This window comes from Lithobates pipiens, unplaced genomic scaffold (genome assembly GCF_037356315.1).
Source record: "Lithobates pipiens isolate NorthernLeopardFrog02 unplaced genomic scaffold, aLitPip1_a1.2 Scaffold_16, whole genome shotgun sequence".
In the NCBI taxonomy this organism is placed as follows: Eukaryota; Metazoa; Chordata; class Amphibia; order Anura; family Ranidae; genus Lithobates; species Lithobates pipiens.
Genome location: NW_027507748.1, coordinates 89,746,483 through 89,767,531, shown reverse-complemented (window position 1 = coordinate 89,767,531; position 21,049 = coordinate 89,746,483). Strand labels below are relative to the sequence as shown.

Here is a 21,049-nt window from a genome sequence, read left to right as displayed (position 1 = left end):
GCCATAAATCTCTGCTGACCAGTACATTTATCTTGAGTTCTAACGTGATAGACTGATAAAAGTGGCTGCTCCAGGCAGCAGATAGACTGGAACACTTTAAATCTAAAGCAACTTTTTTACATACTGTATCTAGCTGTACTGAAACTAAACCTGCAGACCTGATTATAGGAAGCTCCAGGCTATGATTCACCTTCATACAATGTGGATTGTCATTGAATGTAACAAATCCTTGCCAACCATCCTTTGCAAACTTTATGGTGTGTTATATCAGTAATTGTGAATATAGGGGAAAGACGATATTGCATTAATAAATACCACAAAAAAGAAAAAAAGTTAAACACAATAACAAGAAAACTATACTGAATATTAAATCAAATAAAATGTATTTTAACTTGTGTACAAATCATATGACATCTGAGGAAATGGAATAAAGACTTTCCCCCTAATCTTATCAGACCACAGAGAAACGCACTCATTTCAACAAAGCCATACCTGTTTTACTCCTCCGTACTTTGGGGTTTAAATATTGCTACAGTCTGGGCAAAATTAAGAACAACTGTAAAGCTACACAAGAAAAGGATGAAACATTTATATTAGGTTTCAGTAGCTTTAGCTAAATATTTTGTTGAAATGGATTTCGTTTTCACATGCTAATGAAGGCCTACTGTAAGAATAAAAAGTACAAGGAAAGCTAGGTTGGGTATTTTGTTATTGACAGTGCTTTGAACACAGCACAAATGTTTTCAAGTGACACTTTCATAACTTAACACATCTCTATTGCCCAAAGACTTTATTTACATAGTATCAGTCAGGCAACACATTGGCGCTCCAGTATGGTTCAGATACATATAATTACTGTAAAACCGTTCTGCCAAACTGTTTGACTATTTGCAGTTAAAATGCAAAAAGAATGGAGATCGCGGACCTACCCGGCAAAAGCTCTTCTGACTGGCAGCTGCCTCTGCGCACTCACACATCACGCCACCATTGATTTGGGGACCAGGTTTTCATTTTGCTTCCATCTTCTGGTGGCTTCTCTGTCTATTGAACTTTCTCCCCATGATATAACTGAGAAAGTGCTTTTTTCTCTCATACTTAGTTTTTTTTTTTTCTCATTTACTGTTCTATACGGTTACTTGTTTTGTTTTAGTGATTATTTTTTGTATCTTCTATTTTCAAATCTTCTTTTTTTTTCTTTCCACTACAATCAACATGCATATACGTCTACGTGATTTGCTCCCTTTACGGTCCTATCTTGGATTTAACCTACAGTAGCCTATATCATCCCAAGTGTTACTGGGACATTATTAGAGTCAATAACGGCTAAGAAACCCTTTTTCTGATCACCGACTGACTATCAAACTACTCTCCATCAATAGCAAGGGCCTCAACCACCCTGCAAAACGAGGCTCTCTTTGGAAATTGGCTAACAATTCTGATTGCGATGTACTTTGTGTGCAGGAAATGCACTTTAATGCTTCCGCTCAATCTTCCTGCACAAATAATCATTTCTCACATATATTAATAGCCAGCACCCACTCAGAGTACTTTTGGTGATCAAGTCCACTTTATACTTTCAACTACACCGCAGCATTTTGGATCCAGCTGGTCGTTACATTATACTCATATGCTCATTAAATAACTCCCGGTATTGGTGAACATCTATGCCCCAATCATTCACCAAATTATCTTTTTGAGGAAGCTCAAAAAGATTGATTCGCTACAGCAAGGCTCACTTCTATGGTGCTGGGACTTCAACGTGGTTCTGGGTGTCCACATGGACTCTTCCACACCATCCAGATGTCACAAACCCTCTCTGTATCCCCTTCTGAGAGAATTCCGCATATATGGAGATGCCAGCATGCTGGTGAACGCGACTATACCTTTTTTTTCCTCTTCATGTCACAATTCATACTCCTGCATTCTGACTGACCAGTGGACTTCAGAAAATCTGAGCATCTGACATACACCCAGGGGTCAAGTCCTGGGGAAAAAAGTATGGGAACTCCCACCCAAGATCCACTCGCCCACCAAAAATAAAAAAATGATACGCTCATATGCATGAACACTTCAAAAGTGGTATTTTTCATCCAATTTTCATATTGTGTGTATGAAGCTTAACGGTTAGTACATAAAAAAAAATCCTCAATAAACATAAATACAGTAATTCTCTGAATAATCAGCATTCATTCAATTGTGCCTCCATGCAAATGTGAACATCATGCTCTGATCTTTATTAGGGAATTTTATTTTGTATATAGAATGTTTATGTGGTGAGTTTACACTTTTCATTGAACAGAGTTTGGATAACACAGGGTTAAACGGAAAGATCATAAATTAACTGCACATTATCTGGGCAGAATGCTTGGGGAGATAGTGATGTGTTCCTGCTTAGGAGATGTATGTTCGCTTGAGGGGCTGCAAACTCTGCAGGGCTCCAACACTCTCGCTGCTATTCCAACCCCTCACATATTTCCACATAAACTTCCCTCCTGGCATTAAACTTTGCCAGGTATTGTGCTCAGCTTACCACCCCAAACTGATGTTCCTCCCTCAGCTCACCTCTCTCCCTGCATGTCCTGTGAGCAGAATAGCTGTGCTCCTCCTCTGGGTTCTCTCATCATATGGCTCTAAAGATAGAGGAGGGGGGGATTCAGTGGGACACACAGAGCAAGTATGCAGAAGACGGGGGGGGGGGGGTTGAGACAGAAAATCAAGAGGGGCCAGCGGGGAGGAGCGCATCACGAGAGGTCTGACTACATACAATCTCTTAGCAGCAGGGACCTGATCTACGCGTCAGCTAGCTGCGATTGACAGGTAGATCGAAGCGGAAGCTGTCATGGGGCCCCCTACTGGCAATGCCTGAATGGTCAGGTGTGCGGCACTTACTATTGAGAGCTGTGTCGGCAGCTTCTGGTGTAGCACCTGCCACACATCTTGCATACATCAAAGTCTTGCAGGACACGGCTGCTAACGGGAACTGAGTTCCTGTTGTGGAAAAAGTACAGGAACTCCGTTTCAATGCGTTCCCGCAGGACTTGAGCCCTGCATACACCCAATAACCTCGTCCACTCTTCCGTGAGTATCACCATTACAGATTCTAGTCATTCTACTCCCACCTTTCTTTAGCGGATGAACTCCTGTATTTTACAATTCTCTCCCTACGAGGAGACCAAAAGAAACCATCTGGAGGATGTCTTCTGCATTAATAAGGATTCCATAACCAATCCTGACACCTTATGGGCAGCACACAAGCCTATATACGTGCCATTTTTATTCAACAAGAGGCCAACTGCAGAGCATTGATATTTTATTAAAAGAAATTAAAGACAGCCTTTAAATAAATAGGCTAACCCACAACTTAAAAGTAAACTAGGCCATCTTAAGTTAGAGCTGAGTTTCTTTTTTCTTTTTTTTTTTTTTTTTAGTGGGCACAGATTAACTTAAGTCCACATCCAAAAAGATTCCTGTTTGTACACATTCTTGGTTCTCTCTTTCAACTTGATTCTCTTCCAAAATCGACGTATTGAAGTTTTTCATTATGGTTAATTAAATAAAATTGTTCAGTTAAACAAGAATATTGCAGGTGAATATTTGTATATCATCTGACAATGGTTGGCACTGTTCTGGAGGAGTATATCTGTGCAGATTGTGTTACTTTTCTGAGCTGTCTGGTGTGCACAGGCTTATTTCACAAAATGTTATCTAATGCTTTAAGATCCGCAGCAAAATAGCTCATGGCCTTTTCCCCCAAACATTTTTGCAATTCACTAAACCACTACTACTCGTAAAATACCTAATGCACTATTTTGTAAATTGATGCACTATTTTAGTAGTGAAAACTTGTGGTATTTTAACACCGACACCCACCACACCTTGCCCCCATGTTGATGAAGACAAGTGCTTTCTCCCCACAAGCAAATGGTTGTGGGGGGGTAACTTATTGGAATTTAGAAGCACCCTTAACAAGGGAGTCCCCAGGTCCCTCTCCATCTGAATGCGTATGGGCTACTACTCCTTCACCAAAAAACACAGCCAAAGTAAAGATCCAGGTGCCAGCTTTTAACACCCGATGACACTGCGTGACCTTGACCCTTTGTGATGTCATCAGCCCAGCACACCCCATGCGGGTCGACGGGCGGGGGTAACTCGCTCTTCCTCCCTCATTCTCGGGCTGCATGCTTGGTTAAGGGTCTGGTATGGGTTTTGGGGGGGAGGGTGCACACACCAATTTTTTTTTTTTTGGCGTGAGGCTCCCCCTAAAATCTTTACCTGACCCAGATGACCTGGCATAAATTGGGGACCATATACTGTTGTTGATTTGCCAGCTTTTCTTTTGTTTTACCTTCGACTGTCAGCTGGGAATCCTGCTGACAGCAGATGAGTCAAAGTGGTTAAGGACACGGTGGGTGCTGGCTACTTAACACCCAGCCTAAAGATTATAAATTTCACATTGCTGGACCACTACTTATTTAACACATACATTTATTTATTTCCTTTAGAGAATTTACTTTAATTGGGTTTTATGTGGTATTCACCGAGAATTTTTGCTTTTGCGTTTTTACCAATTCTAGTCTAAAAGTACAGATAAACTTGTGGTAAATTATTTGTTTCAACACTCTAACATACATTTGCAAGAGAGCATGTTATGTTGAAAAACAACACATGTACTGGCTGGATCACCAGATTAAAATATAGGAAAGAAAAAAAATGCAGCCACCACATACAGGTATTGATGAGCTGCAGTATAATAAATGTTTGCTTCTGGGTTTAATACCAATTTAACGAACATGTACAGTCAAAATGTTGACCACGCATTTATGTTTTTTTATTACATTTTATTTATTTATTGCAGGTAGTTATCAAGACCAAATCAGGAGAGGTCATTTACCGTATCTCACCATGGGCAAAATATGTGCGTCAGGAAGAAAAAAGTGTGGTCTATGACTGGGTGCATTGGGAACCAGAAAATCCTTACAAAGTAAGACCCTTTCTGAATATTTACATATGTAATATGCCAGACAGTTAAAGCAATGTAAACTCCTGCGCTACCAGGGAATCTGTATAAATAATGGTGGCTGGGTGAAGGGGCTGTTTCAAACACCTACAATAGAATGTGTTCCCACACTTAGTCTTGCTAAACCCAGGATGCTGCATTCACTATGTCTGGTCTTCCACATTACACAGAACATGAAAATGCAATTATTTTAGTAAGTATAAACTGCTAAATACATTTTCTCATCAACAGCATATAGCAAACATGTGACTTGTTAAAGCTTGTAGGAGGATTTTTCATTCTGCTCTGACTATCCAATGAGGCTGCAGGACCCCTGGCCCTCTATCTGGACAGTGCTGATTGGCCCTGTGCAGATCACATGCACCTGCCCAAGAAAAAAAAAAAACTCTTTAGCAATACACATCAAACAGTGCATGTGCAGAGTGACTCCAAAGGCTCTGTACTATCAGGAGATGGATCGGGGACAGTGTAAAAGGGGGAGAAGAAAGGATCAAACAGCTTTTTTACACGATGTAGAGGATTAACCTCTTAAGTTCCACAAAAAGCATGCTTTAATGCATATACAGACAGATTTTACTGTTGTGGGTTTAGTAACACTTTAAATAATAGATGAATAATAGCAAAAGGTTCTGCAATGCTAATCAATACAAAAACTGCATGGAAATAAACATACAAATCAAAAATCACTTAGTTATTTTCTAACATAAACATCTTTGCCTGAGTGACCCGGAATGTGAAAGGGGCCAAAGCTCAGTTGTATATGGCATCAGGAGAGTCTCTAGCGGACGGGAGACTTTGGATCACCTATAAATCTACATTGTAGATGGATGATTACAACTAGGGGCAGTTTTTGCTGAATGGAGGTGAGCGTTTGGAAAGCACAGAGGTGGTACATTGGTCTTAATTTTAGGAGCATAATATATATATAATCAGGTGGTGTGGAATTTAATGAGCACTGAAGAAATAACATCAATCTTTCCGGCTGGCGATTCTGTGCACGATAAGAACAATCATAGCGGCAGTTCCACTGCTTGATCATTCTTATAGGCAACGGACGGGACGTCCCCCCACCATCCTTCTCCGGGCTCTCCCATACCATCGGGGGCCTGGAGAAAGAATTGCCAGATGACGAGCATAGAGATTTCCGGTGACCAGATGATCACCAGTCATCTCTATGATTGTTGGAGGCCCGGGCGCGACTTTGTTCCTGAGCCACACAACTTGGGCAGATATGCACTACGAAGAGGTGCAATGTGTGTGTCCATGTTCATATTTCAGAGCTAGATGCAGTTATATATTAAATGTTCCTAAGCACTGCAAAAGCAAGAAGTAGATTCTGAATAGTATGTATTTATATGTTAAAACTATCAGGGAACCAGGAATGGGTTTGGAAATTTTTTCCTTTATTCAAACATAAATTTTACCACTCAGAGCTTAGTCTCATGTGCCTGACCAGATATTACATCACACCATAGGTTGCACACTTTACTGTCACTTATGCCTAGAGCTCTAGATACTCTGGCGTTTCCGCAAGTCCTTTTACCAAGTGGATTTTGCTGCAGGATAGTCTCCACTGGGTTGCTGTTCACTCCTTTTCATTTTCGGACCCTACTGCACAAGTATCGCACAGGAGAATCCTGTTACTGATAGCGTGGAACCACAACAAAAGCTAGGGCAAACATTCATTCCGCCGAAGGCCTGCAAAACACTGAAGCCGCGTACACACGGGCGGACTGTATGGCCTACTTAGTCCGTCATACAATCCGACGGACAGTCCATCATACTTTCGAATAACCGGACTTGACCACACACACCACTTTTTGAGCGGACTAATACGGCGTACTAAGTCCGCCATACTATCCGCCCTACTTTTGAAATGAACGGACTCGCCCACACACGCGGAGGAAAGTCCACTCATTTCGAGCGCGTCTCCAGGTAGGCGGGGCCCGCGAAGGAGACGTCGCTGACCCCGCCGCCTGGTATGGACTTAAAGGGGAACCCCAACGCCGAAAAAAATCGGCGTGGGCCCCCCCCCCCCCCCAAGTCCACAACAGACCCTTGTCCGAGCACGCTACCCGGCCGGCCAGGAAAGGGGGACGAGCGAGCCCCCCCCCCCCTCCTGAGCCGTACCAGGCCGCGTGCCCTCAACATGGGGGGTGCCTTGGGGAAGGGGGGGCCGCGCGCCCCCCCCACCCCAAAGCACCTTGTCCCCATGTTGATGAGGACAAGGGCCTCTTCCCGACAACCCTGGCCGTTGGTTGTCGGGGTCTGCGGGCGGGGGGCTTATCGGAATCCGGGAGCCCCCTTTAGTAAGGGGGCCCCGGATACCGGCCACCCACCCTATGTGAATGAGTATGGGGTACAATGTACCCCTACCCATTCACCTGTAAAATAAAAGTACAAAAAAAAAACAACACACGAGATAAAATACTTTATTGCACAGCTCCGGGGGTCTTCCGTCTTCGGGGGGTCTTCTCGCCGGACTCCTCCGCTATCTTCTTGTAGCTCTTTTGCTAGTGGAGGAGTCCGGCTTTCTTCCTCGCCGCCGGCCTCTTCTCCCGACTTCGGGGGTCTTGTCCCCCTCTTCGGTTCTTCTGCCGGGCCACCGCGTCTTCTTATAGATCTTTTACAGGCGGTGGCCCAGTCTTCTGTCGCCGCCGCCTGGTACGGCTCAGGAGGGGGGGGGGGGGGCGCTCGCTCGCCCCCCTTTCCTGGCCGGCCAGGTAGCGTGCTCGGACAAGGGTCTGTTGTGGACTTGGGGGGGACCCCCACGCCGATTTTTTTCGGCGTTGGGGTTCCCCTTTAAGTCCATACCAGGCGGCGGGGCCAGCGACGTCTCCTTCGTGGGCCCCGCCTACCTGGATACCCACTCGAAATGAGCGGACTTTTCTCCGGGCGGGAAAAGTCCGCTCATTTCAAAAGTACGGCGGACTGGCATACACACGGGCGGATTGTCCGCCGAAATGCGAGTACGACGGACAGTATTTCGAAAAATCCGAAATACTTAGTACGCCGGACTGCACGCTGAAAAAGTCCGCTGAAGCCCACACACGAGCGGACTGTCCGCTGAAATGTGTTTCGGCGGACTAAGTAGGCCATACAGTCCGCCCGTGTGTACGCGGCATTATACTTAAAATGGTACCATAATGCACAATCACATGCACACTTAAAACCAAATGCTTCCACCTCACTCACATATCTATATAGTGGCCCAAAGCATAAATAGTCATATTGTAACACATGTATATGGCAAAAATAAGAGATATGGGAAACTATGACCCTTTGAGAATCAGACGTCGCCCCTCAATCACAGGATATGCAGTGCCTTGAAGTATTCATACCCCTTGAAATTTTCCAAATTTTGTCATGTTACAACCAAAAACGTAAATGTATTTTATTGGGATTTCATGTGATAGACCAACAAAAAGTGGCACATAATTGTGAAGTGGAAAGAAAATGCTAAATGGTTTTCAATTTTTTTTTTACAAATAAATATCTGAAAAGTGTGGCGTGCATTTGTATTCAGCCCCTCTGAGTCAATACTTAGTATAACCACCATTCGCTGAAATTACAGCTGTAAGTCTTTTTGGGGATGTCTCTACCAGCTTTGCACATCTAGAGCATGACATTTTTGCCCATTCTTTTTTGCAAAATAGATCAAACTCTGTCCTGATTTGATGGAGAATGTCTGTGAACAGCAATTTTCAAGTCTTGCCACAGATTTTCAAATGGATATAGGTCTGGACTTTGGGCCATTCTAACACATCCATATGCTTGGATCTAAACCATTCCATTGTAGCTCGGCTTGTACGTTTAGGGTCGTTGAGACTGGGGCAGAGGTTCGCCTTCCAGCAGGACAAGTCTTTTGCAGACTAAAAAGTTTTCATCTAAGGTTTCCCTGTATTTGGCTCCATCCATCTTCCCATCAACCCTTGCCAGCTTCCCTGTCCCTGCTGAAGAAAAGCACCCCCACAACATGATGATGCCACCACCATGTTTCACGGTGGGGATGGTGTGTTCAGGATGGTGTGCAGTGTTAGTTTTCCGCCACATATAGCCTTTTGCTTTTAGGGCAAAAAATTAAATTTTGGTCTCATCTGACCAGAGCACCTTCTTCCACATGTTTGCTTTGTCTCCCACATGGTTTCCCGCAAACTGCAAATGGGACTTCTTATGGCTTTCTTTCAAACAATGACTTTCTTCTTACCACTGTTCCATAAAGGCCAGATTTGTGGAGTGCATGACTAATGGTTGTCTTGTGGACAGATTCTCCCATCTGAGCTGTGGACCTCTGCAGCTCCTCCAGAGTTACCATAGGCCTCTTGGCTGCTTCTCTGATTAATGCTCTCCTTGCCCGGCCTGTCAGTTTATGTGGATGTTCATGTCTTGGTAGGTTTGCCATACTCTTTCCATTTTCCGATGATGGGGGGGTGGGGTCACTCAGTTGCATCATAGTGTGGCCCCGACCTCAGTTATAAAAGAGCTGTCTTCTGAGAGGCGGCCGTTACGGCGGGTGCCTCCCATAAAGGCAGTTCGGTGTCGGTGTGCGGCTTTTTATTTTTATTTTTCGTCCGTCAGAGCGAAAGAAGATGATGATGAATGGACTTCGTGGGACTTTATTTTTTTTATAAAGGAATTATCCCAAGCTGTGTCTTGTGTGTTTTTTTTTTTTTTTACAATTTTCACACATTTGTACCCGTTACCATGTCACACGGGGGGCGGAATCTGTGTGTCCCCTTGTTAAAGGAGGCTTCCAGATTCTGATAAGCCGCCTGCCTGCAGACCCCCACAACCATCGGGCAAGGGCTGTGGGGACGAGGCCCTTCTCCCCATCAACATGGGGACAAGGTCCTTTGGGGGGCTACCCCAAAGCACCCTCCCCATGTTGAGGACATGTGGCCTGGAACAGTTCAGGAGGGGTGGTTTCTCGTCTCCCCCCTCCTTTCTTGCTGCCTGCCAGGTTGCGTGCTCCAATAAGGGTCTGGCATAGATTTTTGGGGGGACCCCACGCCATTTTTTTTTAAATTTTGTTGCAGGGTTCCCCTTTAAATCAGGTCTGGTATGGATTTTGAGGGGGGCCCCACGCCATTTATTTTTATTTTGGCGCGGGGTTCCCCTTAATATCCATACCAGGCCCTTCAGGTCTGGTATGGATCTTGAGGGGGGCCCCCATGCCATTTTTTTGTTTCGGGGTTCCCCTGTGGGGGAATACCATGCCGGTTTTTTCAATTACTTTATGTGTATTGCCGGGAACGACAATTCATTATAGCCGCAAGTACTTTTACATGACTTTTTTTCCTTTAGAAATGTCATTTTGCTCTCGGACTGTTCTAAACACGGGAAACATGCAACACTTTCCAGGCATACTAGACAACCCTATGTACGAAATTTAAAGGAATATTTCACTTTTATTTCACTTTAAGCATTATTAAAATCACTGCTCCCGAAAAAAATGTTTTTAAAACTTTTTTTTTGCATTGATACTTGTCTCCTGGGGCAAGACCCAGGTCCCCAAACACTTTTTATGACAATACCATGCATATAAGCCTTTAAAATTAGCACTGTAGATTTTTCATGTTCGTATCCCATAGACTTTAATGATGTTTACGTGTTCGAACAAATTTTTTGTCTGTTCGCATGTTCTGCTGCAATCCGAACCAGGGGGTGTTTGGCTCATCTGTAATGACAAAATGTGGAAAATTTTAACTTGTATGAATACTTTTTTCAAGACACTGGAGTCCATATGTGGGCACTGATATAGCATTCTGGCTGCATTGGTATGGAAATATAGGTTCCAAGTTTAAGCAACACTCAATGAGGAAAATGCAGATCCTTAGTGTGGTGTAGTATGGTATACACCCCCCCCCCCCCCCCCCCCCGAGGTCAATAGGGGTAAAGCGGTTCAGAGGAGGAGACTTGTTTGCAGCTTTATATATCAAAATCCACTTCATCAGCAAAGGTTAAAGCCTGGATGTATATGCAGATATTGCAAAGACCTCCCTCGCACTCCAGTCAGAACAGACTTGTAAGTCCTTTTCTAGCCACAACCATAAGGAACAGCACTCCATGCCTTCAATATCATAGTGAACCAAGTCCATACAGGTCATATAGCCATACCAAACATTTGCTCTGCTGAAGGCCTGCAGAACACTCAAACAGCTCAGAGTGACAGTGCTTCCCTTGTATCAGAGCAGGATCCTATTTTAATACTGGCGTATGCATCTATTCTAGCTCTATCTTATGCACAAAACATGTAGCCTACCTGACTAAGGCAGAACTTCTGCAATTATGTCACAATTTCTTGGGTAGCTAACTGCTTTATTACCACCATCACTGTCCTAAGCCCAAAAAGCTCAAGGCTCTTTCACCCCCACAATCCCTATTTGGGTTGAATGCCAATATGCCTGCTCTAGAAGAGCTAGACAGCGAGAGGGATGAAGAGAACCCAGACACAATGTTAGAGAAGACTACAACAACAAAGAAATCTCACTTACAGCCTCCTATACACCTGATGTTACTGCTTAACATTTTTCTCTCAAAGGAACCAAAGTCTGCTCATAAACAGTCAGATTTTTCTAAATTCTCTGAAGCATTCTCTTGTCCCAGGGAGTGGTTGTTCCAGTAGCTAGACAGTGGGGAAAAATAATAATTTGATCCCCTGCAAATTTTGTAAGGCTGCCCACTTATAAAGAAATTACATTTTATCATAGGTCTATTTTAAGTGATAGAGACAATCAACCATAAATCCGGAAAAAAAACACACACAATACAAATGTTATAAATTGAGTTGCAGTTCGAGTAAAATAAGTATTTACTTCCTTCCAACCAACAATAATTCTGGCTTGTACAGACTGCCTACAGTATGTACTCATCTGGTACACAGAATTTTTCTTCCATTCAAACCTCACCATCATGGGCAAGACCAAAGAGCTGTCAAAGAACAACAGGGACAGGATTGTAGACCTGCACAAGGCTGGAATGGGATACAAGACCATCAGCAAGAAGCTTGGTGAGAAGGAGACCACTTTTGGAGCCATTTTTCGCCTCATGGGGTATGAATAATCATGAGAAAAGTGAGGGATCAGCCGAGAACTAAAAAAATAAAAAAAAACGCACACACGTTCAGCCAGCCAATATAGACTTACAGTTAAAAGGAAATGGTCAAAAGACCTCCACATAAGTACTTGAATCAGGTGAGAAAAAAAAACGCAAAGTGATTGGGAGAAAGTGCTGTGGTCAGATGAGGCCAACATTTAGCTCTTTGATATTAAGTCGACTCACCGTGTTTGAAAGAAGAAAAATGCTGACTTTGACCGCAAGAACACCAGACCTACAATCAAGAAGGAGGGAAGGAATCATGATTTGGGGCTGTTTCTCTGCTAAAGGTACAGGCCGCATTGAGGGGCCAATGGATGGGGACATGTACTGTAAAATCTTAGATGAGAACCTTCTTCCCTCCGCCAGAACACTGTAGGTGGGTTGTGGATGGGTCTTCCAGCATGACAATGACCCAAAATATATTGCCAAGGCAACAAAGGAATGGCTCAAGAAAAAGCACATTAAGTAATGGAGTGGCCTAGCGAGTCTCCAGACCTTAATCCTATAGAATATTTATAGAAGGAGCTGAAACTTTGAGTTGCCAAGTGACATCCAAGAAACATTAACGATTTAGAGAAGATCTGTAAAGAAAAGTGGACCAAAATACCTCTTGAGATGTGTGCAAACCTGGTAACCAACTACAAGAAAAGTCTTACGCCTGTGCTTGCCAACAAGCTTTTTTCTACCAAGTATTAAGTAATGTCTTGCTTGGGGATACTTATTTTACTCAAATAATAATTTTCCCTATGTAGGTGATGGGTCCCAGGATTCAGAATTTTGTATTGAATCTGCAAGGTCAGCTATTGCCTCTCCATGACTGGGGTAATGTCTGCTATTCCATAGAAATCCAAGATGCCCCTCTGCATATTCCCATTTTTCCACTTCATCAGCCCGTGCTGTGTTTTGCAGAAGGAGACAAACACTTTCAGTTTGTTGCACTGCCATTTTTCCTCTCCTCTGCTCCCAGAGTGTTCACAAAGGTACTTAAGCCCCTTTTTGCCCACAGGATTTCAGGGCATTCAGGTCACAGGGTTTCACATTGACCTTTTTCCTTCCATCGGTCTGCAAATGTATATAGGGATATTTGGATACTTCAAGCTTTCAATTGGGTAATTACCTCCCAAAAATCTGATCTCCAACCTTCCCTTCACATGAAGTACTTGGGCCTCACACTATACAATATCTTTAAGCTCAGAGCAATAAAAATGGCTCTGCACCACAGGACCCCCTTCTTCAGGGACACCAAATCAGGATGAAATTAGGCAACTCCACAGCTGTGACCTACATCAATCATCAATGGGGTTACTAGCAGTAAAAGGGGTTGTTGGTTCGAATCCCAACCACAACACTACCTGCCTGGAGTTTGCATGTTCTCCCTATGCCTGCGTGGGTTTCCTCCGGGTACTCCGGTTTCCTCCCACACTCCAAAGACATGCAGGTAGGTTAATTGGCTTCTGTCCAAAATTGTCCCTAGTATATAAATGGGGACCTTGGATTGTGGGCTCCTTGAGGGTAGGGACCGATGTGAGTATGCAATGTGCAGGGATAGGGACAATTGTAGAGACACAGGTTGAACTGGATAGACTGGTGTCTTTATTCAACCTTAACCACTTGCCGACCGCCGCACGCCGATGTACGTCATCAGAATGGCACGGGCAGGCATAAGCACATACATGTACGTCCTTTGCCTCCCGCGGGTCGGGGGCCCGATCGGGCCCCCGCCCGGTGCCTGCGGCGGTCGGTTTTCGTTCGGGAGCGATCCCGGACGAGGGGACGGCCATTCATTCATGGCCACCCCCTCGCGATCGCTCCCGACGAATGGAAATCCCCGGTGACATCACTTCCTCTCCTGTAATGTAAACACAGGAGAGGAAGTGATGTATTCTCTCCTCCGTGTCGGTATTTTTCGTTCCGACACGGAGGAGAGCGGATCAGTGAGTTGCACCAACACATCCCACACACAGTAGAACATGCCAGGCACACTCACACCCCCCCTTTACCCCCCGATCACCCCCCCAATTACCCCTGCCCCCCAGTCACAGTGACACCAATGTCATTTTTTTTTTTTTTTTTTTTTTTTTGCATTGGTGTCATTTGTGACTGTAATAACTGTTAGGGCAGTTAGGGTTAGCCCCCTTTAGTTCTAATGTACCCCCCTAACCCCCCCAATAAAGGTTTAACCCCGTGATCACCCCCCGTCGCCAGTGTCACTAAGGCTGGGTTCACATTGCAGCGGTTTATGAGAACGAATGTGATTCGCACTGCAGTGCAAATCACATCCGATCTCTGTGCGATTCGAGTTCAGCCATTCGCCGCACCCGCCGCACCCGCCACACCCGCCGCACCCGCCGCAAATTCGCACGGGACCCTTTTTTTGGCCCGCAGCAGAATCGGATTGCATGGGTGTTCACACCATGCGATCCGAGTTTGCAGATCGCACTGCGATATGCGAACTGATCTGGGGGTGTCAGTAACATTTCACTGACACTCCCAGCAGTTCGCATAGGGCAGTGTGAACTGCCGCCGGGAGGCATGCGATGCGGGAACCCGCCGCGGATTCGCGGCGTTTCCGCATCGCTCCAGTGTGAACCCAGCCTAATAAGCGATCATTTTTCTGATCGCCGTATTAGTGTCACAGGTGACGCTAGTTAGGCAGGTAGGTATTTAGGTTCGCCGCAGCTTTTTATAGCGCTAGGGACCCCCATATACTACCGCATAAAGCCCCCTGATTGCCCCCTAGTTAACCCTTTCACCAGTGATCACCATATAACTGTTACAGGTGACGCTGGTTGGTTAGTTATTTTTTTATAGTTTCAGGGCACCCGCCATTTATTACCTAATAAAGGTTTAACCCCCTGATCACCCGGCAGGTGTCATTTGTGACTAATAACTGTTAGGGCAGTTAGGGTTAGCCCCCTTTAGTTCTAAGGTACCCCCCTAACCCCCCCAATAAAGGTTTAACCCCGTGATCACCCCCCGTCGCCAGTGTCACTAAGGCTGGGTTCACATTGCAGCGGTTTATGAGAACGGATGTGATTCGCACCGCACTGCAGTGCAAATCACATCCGATCTCTGTGCGATTCGAGTTCAGCTATACAGATAGTATGGCTGAATTCGTGTCGCACCCGCCGCAAACTCGCACGGGACCCTTTTTTTGGTCCGCAGCAGAATCGGATCGCATGGGTGTTCACACCATGCGATCCAAGTTTGCAGATCGCACTGCGATATGCGAACTGATCTGGGGGTGTCATTAACATTTCACTGACACTCCCAGCAGTTCGCATAGGGCAGTGTGAACTGCCGCCGGGAGGCATGCGATGCGGGAACCCGCCGCGCATTCGTGGCGTTCCCGCATCGCTCCAGTGTGAACCCAGCCTAATAAGCGATCGTTTTTCTGATCGCTGTATTAGTGTCACAGGTGACGCTAGTTAGGCAGGTAGGTATTTAGGTTCGCCGCAGCTTTTTATAGCGCCAGGGACCCCCATATACTACCGCATAAAGCCCCCTGATTGCCCCCTAGTTAACCCTTTCACCAGTGATCACCATATAACTGTTACAGGTGACGCTGGTTGGTTAGTTATTTTTTTATAGTTTCAGGGCACCCGCCATTTATTACCTAGTCTCACTAGTGTACCCCTAAATTTAGGGGTGTCTACTTTCTAAAATGGGGTCATTTGGGGGGGGGGGGTTTGTGCCATCTTGGCATTTTATGGCCTTCAAAACTGTAACGCCCTTAGAAAGCCTGAAGGCGGTGCTTGGTTTTTGGGGCCCCGTACGCGGCTAGGCTCCCAAAAAGTCCCACATATGTGGTATCCCCGTACTCAGGAGAAGCAGCAGAATTTATTTTGGGGTGTCATTTCACATATGCCCATGGCATGCGTGAGCAATATATCATTTAGTGACAACTTTGTGAAAAAAAAAAAAGTTTGTAATTTTCCCGCAACTTGTGGCAAAATATAAAATATTCCATGGACTCAACATGCCTCTCAGCAAATAGCTTGGGGTGTCTACTTTCTAAAATGGGGTCATTTGTGGGGGTTTTGTGCCATCTTGGCATTTTATGGCCTTCAAAACTGTAATAGGTAGTGAGAAGTGAACTCAAAAAATTACGCCCTTAGAAAGCCTGAAGGCGGTGCTTGGTTTTCGGGGCCCCGTACGCGGCTAGGCTCCCAAAAAGTCCCACATATGTGGTATCCCCGTACTCAGGAGAAGCAGCAGAATTTATTTTGGGGTGTCATTTCACATATGCCCATGGCATGCATGAGCAATATATCATTTAGTGACAACTTTGTGAAAAAAAAAAAAAAAAAAAAAAAGTTTGTAATTTTCCCGCAACTTGTGGCAAAATATAAAATATTCCATGGACTCAACATGCCTCTCAGCAAATAGCTTGGGGTGTCTACTTTCTAAAATGGGGTCATTTGTGGGGGTTTTGTGCCATCTTGGCATTTTATGGCCTTCAAAACTGTAATAGGTAGTGAGGCGTGAAATCAAAAATTGACGCCCTTAGAAAGCCTGAAGGCGGTGCTTGGTTTTCGGGGCCCTGTACGCGGCTAGGCTCCCAAAAAGTCCCACATATGTGGTATCCCCGTACTCAGGAGAAGCAGCAGAATTTATTTTGGGGTGTCATTTCACATACGCCCATAGCATGTGTGAGCAATATATCATTTAGTGACAACTTTGTGTAAAAAAAAAAAAAAAATTTTTTTTTTGTCATTATTCAATCGCTTGAGGCAAAAAAATAAAATATTCAATGGGCTCAACATGCCTCTTATCAATTTCCTTAGGGGGTCTACTTTCCAAAATGGGGTCATTTGGGGGGGTTTTGTACTGCCCTGTCATTTTAGCACCTCAAGAAATGAGATAGGCAGTCGTAAACTAAAAGCTGCGTAAATTCCAGAAAACGTACCTTAGTTTGTAGATGTGACAACTTTTGCGCAAACCAATAAATATACAATTATTGACTTTTTTTTTACCAAAGACATGTGGCTGAATACATTTTGGCCTAAATGTATGACTAAAATTGAGTTTATTGGATTTTTCTAATAACAAAAAGTAGAAAATATCATTTTTTTTCAAAATTTGCGGTCTTTTTACGTTTATATCGCAAAAAATAAAAATCGCAGAGGCAATCAAATACCATCAAAAGAAAGCTCTATTTGTGGGAAGAAAAGGACGCAAATTTTGTTTGGGTACAACATTGCATGACCGCGCAATTACCAGTTAAAGCAGCGCAGTGCCAAAGTGTAAAAAGACCTCTGGTCATTTACCAGCAAAATGGTCCGGTCTGAAAGTGGTTAACTATGTTCATCTCGTGCATAGAAAAACACTGTCCAATGATCTGTGTTGTCCATAATTGAGGAGTGGACTATTGGAAGGCAGATTACCAGGTGTCACCGCCTGGTTCAAGGGGAACTGGCCCTTCACCCTAACATCTTCAACCTGGTATGTCAGAGATTGTGGTCTCCTGACATCCAGGTTTAACAAAAGGTTACCTCTTATTATGACCAGGACCAAGGATTCTCTAGCACTGGCATTCGATACGCTGATCATTCCATGGACTTAGTTCAACCCAATGTATGCCTTTCCTCCAGTGATAATTCAACCATGAGTACTCTGCAAAAAAAAATATAAGAAGAAACCAGTGAGTCTCATTAACCACTTCCTTCCCAGCCTATAGCGGCACAATGGCTGGGAAGTGGTTCAGTTATCCTGACTGGGCGTCATCTGACATCCAGCAGAATAAAAAGCCAGCCAGTGTGGCAATCGGTGGTGTGTCAGTCTGACACACTGCATCTCCAATCTTGGAAAAGAGCCTCTGACGTAGGCTCTTTACCACGTGATCAGCTATATCCAATCACAGCTGATCACAGTGTAAATAGGAAGAGCCGTTTTTTTGGGATTTTCCTCCACTGCCAGACGTGAGTAGAGAAGAGCCGATTGGCTGCTCTCAAGGGCATCTGTGCTGATTATCAGTGCAGCCCCACCCCCCGAGGATGCCCACCCAGGACCACCAGGTATGCCAATCAATGCCCAATAGTGATGACACTCAGTGCCCATTAGTGATGCCTGCCAGTGCCTCCTGATCAGTGCTGCCTAACAGTGCATATTAGTGCCCATAAGTGATGCTTATCAGTGTTGCATATAAGTACCAATTAGTACTGCCTCATCAGTGCCTACCAGTGCAGTCTCAGCAGTGCCCTTCAGTGAATTGTTTGGGTACAGTGTTGCATGACCATGCAATTGTCATTCAAAATGCAACAGCACTGAAAGATGAAAATTGGTCTGGTCAGGAAGGGGGAAAGTGCCCTGTATTGAAGTGGTTAAACCAAGCTGGCCCAAAATATCTGGTACACAGTCATACTCTGACTTCTAGGAAATGACCCCTAGCTGCTTCCAAACAAGTCAGACCTGTCTCTAGGCCACTTTTTTCCCCATGCTTCTCAATCACTGACTTTAACTGCGCAGCTGTTGAAGCCCAGGTCTTGAAAAACAGAGAGGTCTCTGAGTCTGCCACTCCCACATTACCAAAAGCAAGCAAAGCCACTCACAGAAAGAAAGATCTATTATTGTACCTGGAAACATTTTTTTGCCTGGTATGAAAAAGGCACTTCATTCCCAGAGATTGCTCTGTGCCTTGCATTCTGCAATTTTTATAGTCGGAACTTGAGCAGAGCTTTGTCCACGTACTCTTATGCCGCGTACACACGATCAGAATTCTCGTCGGAAAAAGCTCTGATCGTTTTCCCGATGGAATTTTGACGGAATTCGGCTCAAGCTGTCTTGCCTACACACAGTCACACCAAATTCCGATCGTTTATAATGCGGTGATGTACAACACGTACGACACGACTAGAAAAAGGAAGTTCAATAGCCAGTAGCCAATAGCTTCTGTCTCGTAGTTGAATCTGAGCATGCGTGATTTTTGGCGTGTCAAAATTGCGTACACACAATCAGAATTACTGATAGAACATTTTTCCGTTGGGAAAATTGAAAACCTGCTATCAATTTTTGACTGGCTGGAATTCAGACAGCTAAATTCCGATGGAGCATACACACGGTCGCATTTTCCGATCGTGTGTACGCGGCATTAGGAGACCGGTCTTGGCCTTCACATTGTTTTCCAAAAACACTGCAGCATTTAAAGACCTTTATTCAAGGTGTTTCTCTGATCAAACCAACCAAACAGCACCCTGTTCTTCCTTAAGACCCCGATGAATGATTTCTTCTAAATAGGTATCCTTCTTGGTGGCTGTCAAGTCTATTAAACATGTCTCTGTGTAAGCATCTCTCTTGTAAGGAGCCACACCTCATTGCTCGTAAGGACAAAATTCTCTTGCACCACAAGTCCCTCCTTTCTCCCTAAAGTGGTGTCAACCTTCCACCTTAGTGAATCCAATCTTTTCCTACTTGTGCCCTGCACCAAAGCACCCAGTGGAAATTCCTTTTTACTGTCAGGACTTATTTAGAGCCGTCAGAGTCTAGCTCAAAGTTACAACTTCTGTCTGAAAGATGGACTCTCTATTTGTCCTGTCCAGGGTTTTAAAAGGGACACCCTGCTTCAAAATCCATAATTGCTTATCTCAAGAGCTTACATTACAGGGATAAAGCACCTCTTACATTAATACTTGCTCACTCTACCATATCAGCAGGAGTTTCCTGGCTGTTCTGACATCAAGCCTCAGCTTTTTAAGGCCATCAGATGGTCTTATGTTCCTATTTTTTCAAAGTTTTAACAGATGGATGTCCAATTTTCTGTGGATCCAGCTTTTGGTAAAAATCTTCTTGCAGTATCACTCTTAGTTGGGTCTATTAGCCCCATATTATTTTTGGGCCTCTTGGCACATTTATGCTTTCCTTGTTGTTTCCCACCCTTCTGATTCATTGCTTGGGGGTATCATAGAGTCTAAGGGTGTCAAACCCATGTCCTTTACTGTACGAAATAAATTAGAATTTTTAGCTTGCCTGTAAATTCTTTATACAGGAGTAAATTAGAGGACACAAACCACCCTTCCCTCCTTCCTATTATTCTACATTGTTTACTAGAAAACTGAGGACTTATTGAGTGGGGTAGGGTTATAGGTAGGCACCCTGGCAGTGTTTCCTCAAAGGTTTTGTCAGTGTCCAGTCACCTGTGGTTACTAGCCTATAACCCAGGGTATATGAATATCAAGCCTGTATCAAACTACAATTTATATCAAGATATGGTAGTTGCAGGTAAGCCAAAATTATTTTTTTTCTATTTTCTCAGAATCCTAATTTCTGTTATAGGTCATGGAGCCCAGAGGCTTTAATGAACTTGGAGCTTGCTAGTCAGGAACTATCAAATTACAGTAGTAGCTTGGTCAAGTAGATGCTTTGTTTGCTTTTATGCTATGGATTTGCTGTACAAAGCTCTCATTCATTAAAAATAGTTTCTTAATTGTACATCACGGGGCACAGGATGCTTTGATTATATTGACACCTTAAGGTGAATGAACTTTGAATGAACTTTGATTCGGTCATACCTCCTGCCTGCTCAGCTAAGCCTTAATTTTTAGCTAGTGTCCTTTCGAACCTCCCTGAGAGATTCTCTTGTTGCTACTTACACACAGGTTGACTTTTTGGATTCCAGTACCTCAGCTTGTAGGGTCTGAGTTATCTGCACTTTCCTGCAAGGCATGTTTCCTGGTTCTTCACCAGGATAAGGTGATAATGCCGCAGTCTTATTTCCTACCTATGGTGGTTTCTTCATTTCACCTAAACCAGAACATTGTGTTGCCATCACTGTGTCCCCTTCCTAAGCATCATAACAAGAAGGTGCTTAACTTGTTTGGTTCAATACGTTTTTATTGCAGAAATAGTGTTAAACATATAACAATGTCAAAGGCACTTAGATTGCCCACACAGGGGCTAGAACTAGCACATAAGAGACAAAAGGAGACAATGAAAACA

At 44.2% G+C, this 21,049-nt stretch overlaps 1 protein-coding gene across 5 annotated transcripts in view; it reads left to right on the top strand.

The window, feature by feature from the left end:
- GBE1 (1,4-alpha-glucan branching enzyme 1) overlaps positions 1 to 21,049 on the top strand; it is a 267,974-nt gene that overhangs the window by 97,170 nt on the left and 149,755 nt on the right. For all 5 annotated transcript variants that reach the window (XM_077480105.1, XM_077480107.1, XM_077480106.1 and 2 more), the window contains one exon: positions 4,860 to 4,981. In XM_077480105.1, the coding sequence (XP_077336231.1) occupies positions 4,860 to 4,981 (122 nt within the window). The remainder of the gene's footprint in view (positions 1 to 4,859; positions 4,982 to 21,049) is intronic.